Raw genomic sequence first — 17,516 nt, 5'->3', positions numbered from 1 at the left:
CAATCACTATTCTCACCAACTTCAAACTCTCAAATGTTCTAGGCAAACCCGAGTTATCGGGACGTCTAGCCAAATGGGCAATTGAATTGGGAGAATATGCGATTCAATACAAGCCGAGACCAGCCATTAAAGGTCAGGTCCTGGCTGATTTTATTGCAGAAGTCCCCGCTTCACGGGAGAAAGAGTGCCAGGAGGAGGTTCAACCCTCCCCAGCACACGAAATCGATGAAGTCTGGCGACTCTACACTGATGGAGCAGCTAGTAACGAGGGTTCAGGCGCAGGGTTAAAATTAACAAATCCAGCAGGCCAGGAATATACTTATGCTATTCGGCTGGATTTTCCAAGTACGAATAACGAAGCTGAATATGAAGCATTCCTGGCCGGATTGAGGATTGCGCGAAAGATGGGTGTAAAAAATTTGGAAGCCCACGTAGATTCCATGCTAGTGGCAAACCAAATAAACGGGACGTACACGGCTGTGAACGACACAATGGCCCTGTACCTTGCCCAAGCCAAAGCCATCATGCGCGATTTTAATGATTGTAAAGTGATACACGTCAAGCGCAGCGAAAACAAATCTGCGGATGCGTTAAGCAAGCTTGCATCACTGGCCTTCACCCACTTGGGAAAGGACATCCGCGTGGAACTCCTCGAAACACCATCAGTCCCGCACAAGGAAATTTGTGTCATCCAAACCGGTACAGAAACATGGATGACCCCAATAATAAAATACCTTGAAGCAGGAACGTTACCAGAGTCGAAGTCACAGGCAAGAAAACTACGCTGTAAAGCACTGAATTATCAGCTGGTCAATGACACCCTTTACAGACGTAACTTTCTTGGCCCATTGTTAAGATGCGTGGACAACCAAGATGCTGACTACCTCCTAAGGGAGGTTCACGAAGGCATCTGTGGAGTACACGCAGGCCCCCGCGCTGTGGTAGCCAAGCTAAACAACGCGGGATACTTCTGGCCGGGGATGCATATGGACGCGTTGGCATACATCAGAAAATGCAGGTCTTGCCAGCTTTACGCACCCAACACGCATCGCCCGAAAAATGAACTTGTTCCTGTCACTTCCTCGTGGCCATTTCAGAAGTGGGCCATTGACGTGACAGGCCCATTTCCAACAGCAGCTGGGAATGTTCAGTTCCTAGTGGTAGCCATTGACTACTTCACCAAATGGATAGAAGCGAAACCTTTAGCCCAAACAACCGCAAAGCATATCAAAAAATTTATTTGGGAATTTATTATTTGTCGTTTTGGACTTCCACAGAATTTGGTAAGCGACAATGGCACCAACTTTGCTGACAAGAAGCTACAGCAGTGGCTGAAAGAACTTCAAATCACCCACACCTTTACCTCAGTGGCACACCCGCAAGGTAACGGTGAGGTGGAAAGAGCAAATAAGAGCATCGTCGAAGGCATAAAGAGAAGACTCTTGGAACATAGATCCGGTTGGGTGGACGAGCTTCCACACGTCCTTTGGGCAAACAGAACGCTGAAGAAGACCAGTACGGGAGAAACCCCGTTCAGTCTCACTTATGGCACTGAAGCCATGATCCCAGTCGAAATCGGTTTACCCTCACCAAGGGTCTTAATCCAACCAGAAGACAATGATGCGGAAAGACGGTTAGACCTTATGCTAACCGAAGAGCGCAGAGACTTAGCCGCCGTGCGTGAAGAAAACTACAAACGACAAATGCAAAAATACTACAACACGCGGGTAAAACTCTGCAACTTCAAGGAAGGAGACTACATACTGCGTAACAACGAGGCTTCGAACCAACAACGCCCAGGAAAGTTGGCCCCGATTTGGGAAGGGCCATACATTATCAAAGAAGTTCTGGGAAAGGGCGCGTACCGGCTCGAAAGGCTCGATGGCACTCCCATCCCTAGAACATGGAATGGAGCTCAATTACGCAAATGTTATATGTAGATCAATTCCAACTTGTAAAGAAAAGGCCTAGAGCCACTTCTAATGGAAATGATTCTCCTTTCATGATGTATTAATAGCTTGTAACCTATGAACTTCCCTTACGGGAAGAAGTAGTTGCGTGTGGAAGGCGGCAATACCCGCATAAACACAACGCCAAAATGTTAAAAAGCTCTAAGGAAAACCTACACGCAGGTCAGATGTAGGTAAAGTTTAGCCATCCTTGTAAGTGCAAGTGACGGTCTTACCCGCACAATCACGAACAAGGAAGCCAAACTTAACTTACCGTCTACCACGTTAAAAGGTTAACTTATGAACACTTAAAAAAGGATAAGAAAAACCTACACGCAGGTCAGATATAGGTCTAAAGTTAAAGCCATCCTACTAAGTGCAAGTGACGGTTACACCCGCACAATCACGAAAGAGGAAGCGAAAACTTTAGTCCATTATCAACCACGTTCAAAGGTTTAACTTAATGCCTTAGAAATTTCGAAAAGGAAAACCTACACGCAGGTCAGATAGAGGGTAAAGATTAGCCATCCTACCAAGTGCAAGTGACGGTTTTACCCGCACAATCACGAAGGAGGAGGCGAAACTTTAACCCATCATCAACCACGTTCAAAGGTTCTTATTCTAAACACTTGGGAAATTGCTAATTTAAACTAAGTATGCAAGTCATAAGTTTATAAAGCAAAGAACCCAAGGAAGGAAATAACAATCTTATACGCAAAGAGATTAATATTTCACAATCAATTACAAGAATGGCTGGGTAACTACCCGCCTAAAAGAAATCTATACAAGGCTAAGTCTATCCTAGCAGTGGGAAGGGATCTTCAGGATCAGGCTTCAGGGCCACCTCCGCTTGGACCAGCACCGTCAGAGCGCGGCTGCCCAAGGAAAGCCTTAAGGATGCTTAGCCCATCATCAGCAGCAGCAGCTTCATTCACCTTCTCCACCACTGGATGCGGGAAGGCAGCGTACTGATTCACAGCTTGGTCATAAGCAGCTTCAGTATTAACATTGAATAAAGGGAAGTTGGAGGGCGGAAAGCCTCTCTCAGCAAACCCTAGACCAAGCAGGAAGCCAGTCTTCTGCCCATCCTCATGAGAAGCGTTGAGGGCTGCGCTCATTGCATCGTCGTAAGAGGTCTCTGAAAGGACCCGACGCACAACCTACAAAAGAAAATTACAAGTTAGAACATTTTCTAATTACGAGCGGAAAGCGTAAAGAAAAAGATAAAGATACCTCAGGCAACGCTTCTCGAAGCAGCCATTGGAGGGTAGCTTGACTTTCTTTGTAAGCACGTTCGGCTCCGCTTTTATCAAGGTTGGCAAGTTGAACTTCCTTGGCGGCAGCTTCTTCGACGCTTTTGAGTTTCCTTTCAGTACGGTCAAGCATCCCCCTCTGGTCAAGGATCTCCTGCAGCTTCTTGGCATCTTCCATTGCCAAGGCGTCATGAGCATGCTGAAGAGCCTTTAATTTGCATTTAAGCTGCTCATTCTCTTCGCGAAGTGGCTCAGCAACAGCTTCAGCCTTGGCAGCCCTCTCAGTTGAGTTTCGCGCAGTCTCCTTGGCCAGCCGAAGCTGTTCATTCACAGCTTGGGCAGCCTTGGAGCGGGCCTCGAGTCGCGCCTGGACTTCAACCTCGAGGGCCTTGAATGCCTTCTCCTTCTCGGCTGCGGCAGCGACCAACTGCCGGTTCTCCTCCCGAAGAGCCCGCGCTTCAGATACATCTTTGGCGCGAGCTGCTTTTAACTTGTCGTTTTCACGACAAAGCAGCTCGACGCGGGGCTGCGTTCGGGCCTGGAGAACCCGAAGCTCATTGGTTAGCCTACCCTCTTGGTAGCTAGCCATGGCTTCCCCCAACGCACCATGAGGAGCAGCGTGGCGAGCCCAGTCCACGCACTCCACAGGGGTGCGAAGGGTTGTTCCTCGGCGTATGTTCCATCTTGGAACATACACTTCATTGGAATCCGACACTGCAAAAGAAACAAAGGCAGTTAGGAAAAGATGACAAAAATATACAAAGAAAAAAGAACCCTACGTACCTGTAGGGTCAATAACAGGCCGATAGCCGCCAAACCCATCACCTGAACCTAAAGGAAATCCATCCAACAGGTCAGGCAGACGGGAAGGTGGCGTAGATCGGCGGGAAGCCCAGCGCGTACCTGATGGTCCGGCCGTCGGTGCCGGTGGCGCAGGTATAGTGGCAGCCGCCGTGGTAGCCATTGTTGGCGCCGTCTCCTCAACAACAGTAACCGCCGGCTCCGTGAAAGATGCTGTAAAAATTGCACTCACGGCCGGCGGAGACACCTTCTCAGCTGGAACAGCCTCAGGAAGGCTGGAACCAGCGGAAGCAAGCGTAGACGCCTGGGTCGACGCCTCGGGAAGGCTGACCGAGCCTACCGTCATTGGCGGGGGAATACTTACTCCAACTCCACCCTGGAATGCGTCAACATCCACACCTGCACAAGCAAAAGTGTTAGAAAAATTCATTTGAAACAACAAATCTAGACAAGAATTATGGGGGGTACTTACAGGGTTTCTTGAGCTTGAACGCTACGGACGAGCGGGGGGCGAACCCGATGGAGCCGGCCTCTTGACACCGGTAACCGTCGTCGTCGCTGCCTCCCCGGAGGTAACACCTGCAGCCTCCGGAGCGGTGGTCTCCTCACCACCGGGCTTCCCCGCCACCTCTGCATTATCTGACTCCGAGTCAGATAGGACTACCGGGTCGGCCGTAGAGGCCACCTTCTCCTTGCCTTTCCCGACGGCAGCCTTTTTCTTCCGCACCAGTGGAGGACCTTCTGCGGATTCCTCAGAAGAAGGAAATGTCATGAACTCCAGCAGCAGGCACAGCATTGAGAGGTTCAGGGTAGAAGATAGGCTTACCTGGCCGTCGGTGGCTCAGGATCTCTTGGCCTGGCGGGTAAACCTCCACGAACCGACCCGCAGTCTGCTCTAAGATGGGCAACTCGTTCTCGTCCAGAGCACGAGTACCCATCCGCGCAGGACCATCTTCCTCCCGCGGATTCAGGAGCGACTGAAGATCGTTGCCCTCTGAAATCAACAAGAAAGTTAGAAAAAATCGTAGTCAGCAAAAAAGAAACAAGACATACCATAAGGGGTAGAGTTCGAACCATATTCAAGGACGATCGGAACCTTATCCGCATTCGCCGCCTTCCACACCCGGCTCATCCCCAGCATCACCATCGCCGACTCCGGAAAACGGAAAACCGGGGACTGGACCCGGGATATCTTCGCGAACCATTCCGCCTCCTCGTAGTTGATGGCGGGAAGGTTCGGAAGCGGCTGGCCATTCTTGAACTTCATGGCAATGGGGATGGCTCGAGCGGATATAAAGAAGAACTCTCTTCTCCATGAGCGAAGACTCCGCTCGGTGGTACAAATCTTTAAACCCTTGATACGGGTTGTAAGAGTGTACCACCCTTGGATGCACCTCCAAGTATAGAAGGTCATCAGGCGGTCAACAAGGGGCTCAAGGCCCAGTATCCGGCACACCCACTCAAAGTGCCGGACCTTGGCAATGGCCATGGGGTGCACCTCTGTCAGGTGCACACCGTGCCTCTCTAGGACACGGTACACAAACTTTGTCAACGGAAACCTAAGGTTCCCGTAGACAAAGAATGCAGCATAAACCCCGATTTTGCCACTAGGGGCATCGTACACAGTATGGTGGGGCTCAGGAAACTCAGGCTCGAGAGACTCGAGCATGAACTTCCTGACGATATACTGGTACAGCTCGACAGGAAGATAACACTGGCATTCGCCAGCAGTCTTCTGATCATCAGCATCGTGAGAAGACATGGTGGAAGAAAGAAGAGATTTCAGAGCAATGCTTTACTGAAAAAGAGAAATTCGCCGGAAATTACTGGAGAAGAAGAGATGAAAGTGGAAAGTGTGAATTGCAAATAACCTTCTCCCCCTTTATATAGCAATCGCAATTAATGCGATGAATTTAATACGGAAGAGAGAGAAATCAAAGGTGCAATGAAACTATGACGCGTGGCAAAAGCAAACTGGCAACAGCTGTCAAAAAGGACGTGTGCCAGAGATTTCGCGGCTACGCGCCCGAAATCCCGTGCCCACGCGCCCGAAATCCCGTGCCCACGCGCCTGAAAAAGCAACTGGAATGACCACATAATGTCATGTCGCCATAACTTCTGGCACGTCCTGACACAGTCAGAAGAAACCGTCGCACGACGTTTGAGGTATTGGGTTGTTATCCATCCAACTCTTCAAATTTCAAAATTTAAAAATTTGAAGACTAAGGTTCAAAAAAGTAAGCGGGAAAATATCCCTTACCTTGGCAAACAAGTAACCATAAGCCGGGTGTGGGTACAGTGTAAAGGCAAAACCCTTCACATACCTAACACCCGCAGGGAATTGAAGCCAAAATATTTGGCAACCAAGTAACCATAAGACAGGTGCGGGTACAGTGTAAAGGCAAAACCCTTCACATACCTAGCACCCGCAGGGAATGGACGCCAGGAATACCTTGGAAGTAAAGTAACCGTAAGACGGACGCAGGTACAGTGTAAAGGCAAAACCCTTCACATACCTAGCACCCGCTGAGAATTGAAACCAGGAAGGATCTTCTGGGCAATGCTTGTGAAAACGGAAGTAATATCCCCGCATTGCGGGAACATCGAGTACTACGTTGTTTGAGGCTCCAAGATGGAATTGGTGGTTTAAACATAATTGATCACTATGTTCAAAAACTACCAGAACCACAGGGAGAATCCGCACAACTAAGACTCAATGCTCCTGACTTGCGAGGAGGTTACAGACCTACCCGCATCATACCCAAAGACCAAGCAGGAAACTCGGGAATTTCTGCAAGTGACAAGGACTTCCGCGGGAAGAACCCCCATGGAAAACCTTACAAAAACCCCTTTTCAAAACCCTTTGCTTAAGTCCAAAAATTCACCTCACTTTATTAGACATTCGTGAGAAGAACATTGGACTGGGGGGACTTGAAGAGGTAGGTCCCAGCAGGGCTCAGTTGGTCCCGCATGACTCACCTTGAACAGGGATGTCTGCGCAAAGACCATCTACTCCCGCAGGACCCACCATGCTCAGAGAAGCCTACGCGCAGTATGCAAGCTGCATACGCAGGGAAAAGCCTCCCAATGGTAAAGTAACCCGCCTGTTCCCGCAGTTGCGGATACAAGCCATCAGGGAAGGCTACCGCACAGCATAGCTACACGCATAAGGCTTAACACTTACAAATTCAGTGTCACCTGAAAGAATGAGCAAAGGCGGGAGGGGGAAAACTCCCGCCAAAATGGGCCAGTCCGTATGGAGGATCTTTTGCGTGATACCTGACGAGGTAAAGACAAAAGATCTGACCAAGAATGCGACAGCTCACTGACAGCAGCGTGGCAGACAGCACGCCACAGCACTGTGACCAATAGCCGCCGCCTGCCCACCAACTCCTGCCAGACCACGTGCCTAGCCTGCAGTTGGTAGAAGACGAAGAGTGCACGGCACGCCTGCTCTGTGTCAGCCGCTACCTATCCACCACTCACAGGTAGGGCACGTGCATAGGTTACAGTTGGTAGCGTGTTGGGCCGGCTAAACCCCTTGGAAACCCACCTTCGGCTATAAAAGACAGCAAATGGTATTATCATTTCATCATCTACTATCTCGTATAACTTACTTGATAACTGCTCTAATAGTATTCATATACTTTTATATTCAAAGAGCAATATAGACTGATTCTCACGCCGGAGGGTGGTCACAAGGAGGAACCCCCCCCTTCTCAGTGACGAGCTTACGGTGTCTGTTTTGCAGGTTCCCTGAAGTACAACTTACTCTGCTGGACCTAACCTTCGTGGGAAACATTACTTAGCCCCCAGATTACCTGTAATCTGTCCGGGGTCACTTAGTGTTTCTTCATACGAGAACTACATTAACAATTATGTTCAGTGCTCTTAACGTGACACATAAGACGACTTTCCATTACACTTAACTACCTACACGCAACATGTACAAATTCTTATACGATTATCGTACTATATATATACTAAAACTGGTTCTGTATTAAACACACCCATAAATAATATTTAAATATATTACTATAGTTCTACTAAGGTAAAAGTAACTAACCAAGTTTTGGCTTATGGTGGACCAAGTATGTTTGGGGCAGAGGCAGCTTTTCCCTTTTCAGTTTTATTATAATTTTTATTAATATTAATATTATTGATTTTGCTTTTTGAAAAGCATATTAATATTTACAGACATCATCTTCCTCTTTAGGATTATTATTCTTCTTCTTCCCAGACAACCATCATTCATTCCTCACACACCATGTGAAACACACACACACACACATTATTCACTGTAAGTAAGTAAGTACTTACTTTTCAAGTTACGGTTTTTATGCCTCTTCTAATGCTTCTGTTTCTTCTTAATTTGTTTTATCATTATCTTTGGTGATCATGTAATTGGTTCATTTAGCTGGAATATATTGTATATTATTGTTGGTGTAGTTGTTGTAATGTAGCTGAAAACTACCATGATTAAGACTGTAGCTTTATTAATTACATTTTAGTTAGAAAAAAAAACTATTTGCTGATGAATTAGGGTTGGTTTGTTTGTTTTAACCTAGTTTTGAATGCAGTTAAATTCTTCTATTTCATGTTCATGACTTTTTTTTTTAAATTTATATTTTAATATTAATATACTTTTTTTTTCATGTTATTTTATATGTTTTTTTTATTTATTAAATTGTTAGGTTTCTTGTTCATCTTATTATCCCTTGCTTTTATTCTTTTGCCCTAGGGGATCTGTGATTTGAACAAGTTTGTTAAAACTTAATAGTCCATGTAGATCTGCTATAAAGAAGTCTAATTTTGACTTCTTTAAAATCAAAACATGAATCTTTGTGTTTTAATGCTTTGTGATTCAAAATGTTTCTGTTTTGTAAACATTTTTTTTCCATAACTAACTGATAGTTACTTTCTGCTTGAAATTATTCAACTTTTTATATGAAATGGAAATAAGAGACTTGTTTGATTCTCAAAAGTCAAAAGTGAAATAATGGAGTTTTTATTTTGGTGGATAATGAATGAGTGTATTAATTATTTACTTAGTTTTGAGGAAACTAATAATTACCTGCAAGATCTGTGAGCTTAGGGTGCTAATGATATTATTTTTAGTTTGTAGAACATAAAGTTGCAAGAATGACAAAAGTAACTCCTGAAGTTTTTGATGAGATGCAAATGCAAGCTGTTTTGTCCGTATCAGCCGATGTGAGCTTCAAATCAAATAAATTCCCTAAATATAAATTAGGGCCCGACAATCAGATTCTCGATGAAGCAACCGTGGAGAATAAGGGACCACCATTAAAAGACATTGTGGCACAAGAAACCGAACAGTTATCTGATCAACATAAACGGCTCTCGGTTCGTGACTTGGCCAGTAAGTTTGACAAGAATCTGTCTGCTGCAGCTAAGCTGTCTGATGAGGTATAACTAACTTATAAAATGTATGTTTGTGATTAAAATAAAAATCGGTTAGTTATACCAATAAATCGTGTTATAAATTATTATATGCAGGCTAAACTTAAAGAGGTGGCTTCTTTAGAGGGTCATGTGCTTTTGAAGAAACTTAGAGATGCTTTAGAATATTTAAGAGGACGATTAGCTGGTCGTAATAAGGATGATGTTGTAAAAGCTATCTCTATAGTATTCCTTATAACCTTATTATAATTATTATTACGAATATTAATGATGTAATAAAAATAGCATATGAAAATTATTAATTTGTTATAGGTGGAAGCATTGGCAGTAAAGTTGACACAAAACGAAGGGGAGTTGATACAAGAGAAATTTGAAGTGAAGAAACTTGCAAACTTTCTCAAACAGGTAATTAATTTTGATCACTTTCACTAATAAAATTTAATTCTTTTTAGAGAATAATTTAATTATTTATTTGCAGGCTTCTGAAGACGCTAAAAAACTGGTGAACCAAGAAAGATCGTTCGCGTGTGCAGAAATTGAAAGTGCGAAAGCAGTAGTGAGAAGAATCGGTGAGGCTCTTGATGAGCAAGAAAGAATATCACTAACATCAGGAATACAAGTAACATAATATTACGACTGTTAATATATATTACGCCTTTTCCTGTAAGGAAATTGACTATTTGACCGGTTTCTCGTTAGGAAATGGAGGAGATGGTTGAGGAAATCCAGCAGGCTAGAAGAATTAGGTTATTGCATCACCCCTGCAAGGTTTTTATTTTTATATTTTTTTTCTGAAACTTTATTATTGTAATTTAACATCTTAAAAACTTATAGGTAATGGATATGGAACATGAGCTTCGAGCCTTGAGGTTACAAATACAAGAAAAGTCTGCATTCTCAGTGAAGCTTCAGCAAGAGGTATATCTTAAAATAGAAATAAATCTGAAATAGTTTAATGCAATAAAATATTTAAATTAGTGGTGATTTGCTTTTGTTACATTCACATAACTTCTTAAATCATAATCTGAATGCAGTTAATGCTGAAGAAATATGGTGAGGATAACAACTTAAGCTTGCATATTCTAGAAGGTTCCGAAAGTTTGGGCTCGATTCTACGACTTCAACCGCGTTCAGAAGAAGCAATGGAGCTCTCAAAATGTTCTATTCAGTGGTACCATTTATCATCAGAATGTAGCAGAAGAGAGCTTATTTCAGGTACCTTGTTAATTTATTATTACATATTATAATCTGCATGCACACTAAAATCTTTTCTAACATTATTTGGCTAAATTTATATTCATTAGGTGCTAACAAATCCGTTTATGCACCCGAGCCCTATGATGTTGGACGGATTTTGCAAGTTGATATCATATCACATGGCCAAAAATCTACTGTTACGACAGCCTGTCCTATACAACCTGGTTAGCTCTTTTTCTTTTTCATCTTTTTATAAATAAAGTGTGTTCTTTTTATATCTTGATAGTAAAGTAGATTTGTTATAATATATATATATATATTCTTTTGTAACAGCTGTTGGATTAGAGAGTTACGTGGAGACGCTTACTCGAAAAGGCAATTCTGAATTCAGTGTATGTTAATATGGATTATATTAATCCCATTTTTTATTCTACACATAGTTTGGTACAAAGATGTTTTTTTTATTAGTCAAATTTCAAGATACCCTTTAAATAATGAAGCATGGGAATCTTTTGACAATATGTAATTAGGTAGATATCTTTTGACAATATGCAGTTAGGTAATAAATCATCTTTGTTTTATTTTAGTTGACTGCGCATGAAATTAAATTAAAGTTATTGAAATTTGCAGGTGGTGATTTCTCAGATGAACGGGCGGAATTATTCGTCACATTCTGCTCATTTATTATGTGTCGGAAAAATGAGAATGAAGCTTTCAAAAGGATGGATTACAAAGGCCAGAGATGCTTATTCCTCTACATCAATGCAGGTTACAATTAAACATTCAAAATATCATATTATCTGTTTATAAATAAATAATTACTTTCGCTTTTTACCAAATTTCAGCTGTGTGGATTTAGAGGTGGCGGGAATGTGGCGGCTAAATCATTATTTTGGCAATCAAGAAAGGGGCAATCTTTCGTATTAGTGTTTGAAACAGAACGCGAAAGAAACGCAGCAATTGTTCTAGCGCGAAGATACGCTCTTGATTGCAATGCATGTAATTTCCATCTTTATTTCCTTCCACCTTGGCAAATATGATTTTAAAACTATATTATTATTATCCAATGACAGGTGGTATTGGCTGGACCAGATGATCAAGTATCACTTTATCTTCTCTAACTTTTCACTAATGCAAGTATAACCAGATTTCCAAAAAGGGATTGATTGTTTCATTTTTTTTTCACTTGTAATTTTGTGTGTTTTAAGTTTATTTTGGGTGTGTTTAGTTGTGTTTTTATTTTTCTACTAATTTGATCATTTGTGCATCCTTTATAGGCATAGTTTTGGTTTGCCTGTTTATTGGTTGTAACATTATTTTTTTATATTTAAATTTTTACTACAACAATGAGGTCTTAATTGAAGCTTTATCTTGGGAAAACATCTTAAATAGATTGCTTGCTAAAATCATTTAGCAAACAAGTTGCTAAAATTATATGTTGGGGGGGGGGGGGGGTGTTACTAACCTGCCACGCGTCACCGATACGAACGTCTACTGCTCAAAACTAGTAACCAAATTTTAACCATATTCTTGTTCTTGTTTCAAACAAGTTTCTTAAATGATAAAGTGAGACTTAAAGTTTGATAACCGACAATTAGAGGGGGGGGGGGGGGTTACTAACCCTGCCACGCGTCACCGACACGAACGTCTACTGCTCAAAACTAGTAACCAAATTTTAACCATATTCTTGTTCTTGTTTCAAACAAGTTTCTTAAATGATAAAGCGAGACTTAAAGTTTGATAAACTGACAATTAGGGGGTGTTTGGCCTGGCTTTTTAATTTTTTGGCTAAAAAAACCATTTTTAAACAACCATTTTTAAAAAAACCTGGCATTTTGTAAAAAAAAAAAAAAAGCTAAAAAAGTTCCGACCCCTAACTCCCCATGTTTAAAGCCGGGTAAAACCTGAACCGGTTCCTTCACAACCCGAGCTTGACTACTTTGAATTACATTGAAACTTGAAAGTACCCAAACTAAAAGCTGGAACATTAATGCTTTCAAGAAATTATCAAACATGTTAAGAGGATTTCACAATTCAAGAATCATAAAGGCTCAAGGAATAACATAGAAAGTTAGAATTATATCAAAAAATGAGATTAAAGTTCCAACAATATGATATTATGATATAACAAAGAATTTGATCTTAATACATTCCTCCAGAAATCAACAAAAACAAACACTCGGTTTGACAAACATCTCTCCTAGTACCAAAACTAACTCTTCAACGCTGCAGCCAACAGATCTTTAGCAGGCTGGTAAAGCGCAACCCCACCTCGCAAATCTTTTGAATACTTTCTGTAGATCACCTTTCTCTTATCATCAGTCACAGCCAGCAAATGAAACACCAACATCCTTTTAGCACAATCCATCACTTGTGACTCTGTGAAACCAGTATGCAGCTCAAGAGTATCGTGCCACAACGGGCTCTTGTGCAGCGTGGCCCGTGCAGCATACACTGCGGCTGCAGCCACCATCGACGGGCTATACCGGACAATAATCTCGTAATTCATCACTCCCAGTTCAGCATAGAAGTAGACCATATTCTCCATTTGTAAAACACTCGCAGCAGTCTCGGTGGGACTGCAGCAGCAGCAGCAGCTTTGATGAAGCGAACAAGGAACACGTATGGGGTCGGGGACGTTAAGTTCCACTCCAACCGACCCAATATCCGCTTTTCCATCACTAAAACATGTTTGGGCTCGTAAGCCCGGTCTGAGATTTGAACAAGATCATTGACTTCAGGAGCCCAAATTTCTTCATATTTGGAAGCAATCAGCATTGCACTCATTCCTACACACTGCAGTTCTCTTCTTGCAACCGTTTCAGCCGCCAAAAACCGGTCAATGATGTTTATTGTTAGGTATAGTGTTTCATTTTGGAGCTCAAACTTGTTGTGAACCTCGATCAGCCAATCGATCAGTATAGCCCTCATCTTATCATTTATTTCGGGCTGGGAATGTTTGTAGTCATGGACTTTGGTTTCATCCTGCAATAAACCCAAATCAAGAAATTAATAAAACAGTAACTTTTTTTACAAAAATCAATGAAAACAGTAACTTTTTTTTTTACAAAAATTAATAAAAAACAGTTGCTTTTTAACAAGAAATCCAAGAAAATCAATAAAAATATATATTTTTTGACAAGAAACTCAATAAGTGTTGTTTTTTACCTCTACAGATTTGTAGAACTTATAGATGTCTTCGACATACTCGACCACTGCAAGTTCGTTATTGACATCTTCAGCATCAATGTCAATAATGTTTTCCGCCTTCGACTTGTAGTTCATACCACACGCAGCCTTGCTCCGGGCCGTGAGTGTGGAAGTGAGTGACGCTTGAGGTTTTTTGTTTGACGATGATTCGGGTTTCTGTTTTACGACAGTGTCAGGCTGATTTCTATTATTGTTGCATCATCGGTCACCGATTGTGCTTTCGGCTTGACTGCAGCAGCTTTCTTCTTTGGCACCACCATTCTGTTATTATCAACATTCTGTTTTTTCTTTTCGGCTGCGTCTTTCTGTGCATTTGCTAGCAGCTGTGCACAGAAGCTTCTTGTAACGGGTCGGGTTACTGCGGGAAGTTGTTTGCCCCGGAGAGTAACCATGTTGCCTATGTCACCTAGTGCTCGGCGACTCTTGTTCTGTCCGGCCACCGGAACCGCTACTTTTTGCTTCATTACTGCTTCACCTTAAGTAATGCAAAAAAACAAGATTTTTAATCAATTAATCAAGAAATTATAAAAAAAACAAGAATTTAATTTGGGGTTTTGATCTTTGAAACCTCAATGTATTAATAATCAAAAACCCATATAACTAATTGTTTTGAAACGCCCTCAAGAACCAGATTACATGAGATTCAAACATAAACAAGATTTTTAATTACTTAACCAATAAATTATAAAAAAAATCAATAAATTACAGAAAAATCAAGATTTAGTTTAGGGTTTTGATCTTTGAAATCCCATCATCAAACATATTAATTAATTAACAAAACCCACAAATCTAATCAATCTAAAACGTCCACAAGAACCATATTACAAGAGATTCAATAATAAACAAGATTAATAAAAAAATTACAAAAAATCAGGTATTTAATTTAGGGTTTCGATCTTTAAAGTCCATGATAAGATATAACAACTAGTAATCAAACCCACAAATTAAATTAGAGATCAATCGCAAAAACAAGATTTTTAATCCAGAAATCATAAAAAATCAAGAATTTAATATGGGGTTTTGATCTTTAAAATCCTATCATCAAAGGTATTGCTTAACAATCAAAACCAGAAATTAATTGATTGATACCTCTGTTTTGTTGTTCTTGAAGAGCATGACGAGAAGCCATCTTGATGAAAATAGAAATCAAAGAACAGAAGAGAAGAGAGATTAGAGTTGTGGATTGAAGTCGATGATATGAATACCCTTTTTGAAGACGATAAGAGTTTCATAAGCTGCCCAACGGTCTTATAGCCGTTGGGATGTTCAAATTTATTCTGTAATAAATTAATATTATTCTTATAAAAGTATATTACAAATATACCCCTATTGTTTCATGATATTCTCACTTCCCATTTTTAGTCTTGAGAATTTTGTCAAAGTCTGTCCTTCCTATGTTGAGATGCATGTTTTATTCTTACTTAAGCCGGTTAAAATGACATTTGAGTGAATGGACGAATCATGACTTTAATCTAGGGTTCGAACTCGACAGTGGCTGAGGGTTTTACGGATTCCATCTGGTTCCCGCATATTAGGGGTACGGTCTCATGGCGGTCGAGGAGTTGACCTTGGACATGATCCCGAATAACGGTAGGTTTACATGTGAGATCTTCTGCCGTTAAGAAAAAGTGATATCTAGACGATGGCATGTTCCTTCATCCGCTCATCCTTAGGGTGCAGGGGACATGTTCCTTGCCCTTCCATGCTTGGAATCTAGACGATGGCACTATCATTGGTAAGGCTGAGGAGGTTGCTAGAGTGTTGGGCATTATTCGCTCAGAGGGGGTGTCTCTAGGGCTTAGGCTTAATATTCGAAAAACGGAGAATTTTTGGCCGTCATGTGATGATTCGAAGAAAGTGTTGGGTTTATTCCCTGGCGAGATTAGCAGGCCTGTGACGGGAGTTTAAACTCCTGGGGGGGGGGGGGGAGCGGTTAGTCGGGATGCAGGGTTTTATTCGGTCTTTGCAACTAAAAGAGCTTTGAGGGCGGTTGAACTTATGAAACGCCTGCCGGACCTGAGGGACCCCCAAAGTGAGCTCCTTTTGTTGCGCTCGTGCATGGGGGTTGCTAAGTTAGTGTTTGGGCTCCGGACCTGTCAGTCTGAACATGTCAAAGAGGCTGTGTCCATCTTTGATGCGGGCCTGCGGGGGCAATTGAAGATATTGTTGTGTGTGGAGGACCACATTTTGGGGACCTCCAGTGGAGGTTGGCTTCCTTCCCTATGCGTTATGGAGGCTTAGGAATTTTCTCGGCTGAGGATGTCTCCGCATATGTCTTGTGGCTTCCAGGTCCCAGTCGTGGAAATTGCAGGACCACATCCTACGAAACGCTGGTGTTATGCGGGTAGATTCTGACTACTCTTTTACACTTGGTAATATTGGAACAACCTCTCCCGGACCTTGATATAGGCGGTTTTACTGATAAGGAGACCACCCCCAAGAAACCTCAACAAACCTTGGCGAGTGCTCTTTATGGTAAACACGTACATGATTTGGAGGAGCGATTCAATATGACCCCGAGACAAAAGGCAGTTTTAGCTTGTCTCAAGGGGGCTCATGCCCAATATTTTTAACTGTTGTGCCCATTGAAGGTCTTGGGCAACGGATGTCGGCAGTTGAATACAGAGCCATCCTTAAATACCGACTTATGATTCCTCTTTCTCTCCAGATGAATCATGCCCCGTTTGCAAAAAAGCTTGTTTGGATAGATTTGGTGAGCATTGCCCTCCACTGTAAGGAATTGCCAGGATTCAAGTATCGTCATGATTGGGTTAGAGATGTCTTATGGGATGTGCTTAGACGTGCCGGGATCTCAGCCAAGAAAGAGGCACCTGTTAACTTTTTGACTGATCCACGAGAGGGTATATCTACCCTGCGTCCTGCGGATGTTCTTGTGTTTGGTTGGGCAGGGGTAAGCATGCATGTGTTGACCTCACTGGGGTGTCCCGTTGCTGGGGCTGAGAGTCAGTGGCTTCGTACCGGGACAGGCGGTTTTGAGGCGGAATCTAGGAAGGTTGCTAAGCATGAGACAGCGTGTTTGGAGAATCAGCACGTGTCATTACATTTGCCTTCGACACTTTTGGATCCCTAGCTCCGGAGGCGGTTCGCTTCTTGGAGCGGGTGCAGAAGGTGGTTCACAGTGACTCGCAGAGCCCGAGGAACCAAGGATTTATATTTAGTAGAATAGGCTTTGCGATTCAAAAGAGGATAGCGGCGCAGCTTGTTGCTCGCTTACTCATTATCCAGATGTAGCTCGGTTTGTGTTATATATAAAAATTTCCTTGCTCTCATATATCATATATCACGAACATATTATTATTATTATTATTATTATTAAATAATCATGTTGAAAGAAATTTTTTTGGTCGAAATAGTGTGTTCTGGTTTTCTATGTTTTATTTTTATTTTTTATTATAAAACGGGCTAAGTTCTAAGCTGATTAAGATCAACTAGTTAATCTTGACTCGAGCTCTTGTTAAAGCTCGAATGCAATCAAGCCAATGAGCTTGAGTCGAAACTGTAATTTGTTTGATAAACGAGTTTGAGTTTGACTAGCCTTAAGATGAGCTCAAACTTTGTCAACGTAAACGAATCGAGTTGCATTTGGATATATTGCTTGAAAAGAGATGAGTAAAATGAGCACAGGTTGTGTTAAGTTTAAATAACAAATCAACAAACTCATGTT

The 17,516-nt window shown here is 42.2% G+C and overlaps 1 protein-coding gene and 1 pseudogene across 3 annotated transcripts; one reads left to right on the top strand and one right to left on the bottom strand.

Annotated features, from left to right (window-relative positions):
- The first annotated feature begins 8,177 nt into the window (after positions 1-8,177).
- Positions 8,178-11,907, top strand: LOC143592073 (stomatal closure-related actin-binding protein 2-like). 3 transcript variants are annotated; one of them, XM_077072083.1, is made up of 13 exons: positions 8,178-8,303; positions 9,122-9,430; positions 9,521-9,649; positions 9,737-9,829; positions 9,903-10,043; positions 10,124-10,192; positions 10,259-10,342; positions 10,459-10,639; positions 10,729-10,845; positions 10,955-11,013; positions 11,252-11,389; positions 11,467-11,616; positions 11,695-11,907. In XM_077072083.1, the coding sequence occupies exons 2-13, from the start codon at positions 9,146-9,148 to the stop codon at positions 11,740-11,742; spliced, it is 1,494 nt and encodes a 497-aa protein (XP_076928198.1). In that variant the 5' UTR covers positions 8,178-8,303; positions 9,122-9,145; the 3' UTR covers positions 11,743-11,907. The 3 variants fall into 3 exon arrangements, with proteins under 3 accessions (XP_076928198.1, XP_076928200.1, XP_076928199.1); XM_077072085.1 differs by having other exon boundaries at positions 8,179-8,303; positions 9,129-9,430; XM_077072084.1 differs by having other exon boundaries at positions 8,180-8,307.
- A 775-nt stretch (positions 11,908-12,682) lies between these two features.
- Positions 12,683-15,032, bottom strand: LOC143592076 (G2/mitotic-specific cyclin S13-7-like; annotated as a pseudogene).
- Between the last annotated feature and the right edge of the window lie 2,484 nt (positions 15,033-17,516).

The sequence above is a fragment of the Bidens hawaiensis genome, unplaced genomic scaffold (assembly GCF_021521415.1).
Source record: "Bidens hawaiensis isolate Kalapana, Puna unplaced genomic scaffold, B.hawaiensis_p1.1 tig00040505_1, whole genome shotgun sequence".
Lineage (NCBI taxonomy): Eukaryota > Viridiplantae > Streptophyta > Magnoliopsida > Asterales > Asteraceae > Bidens > Bidens hawaiensis.
This window is presented reverse-complemented; position numbering and strand designations above follow the sequence as displayed.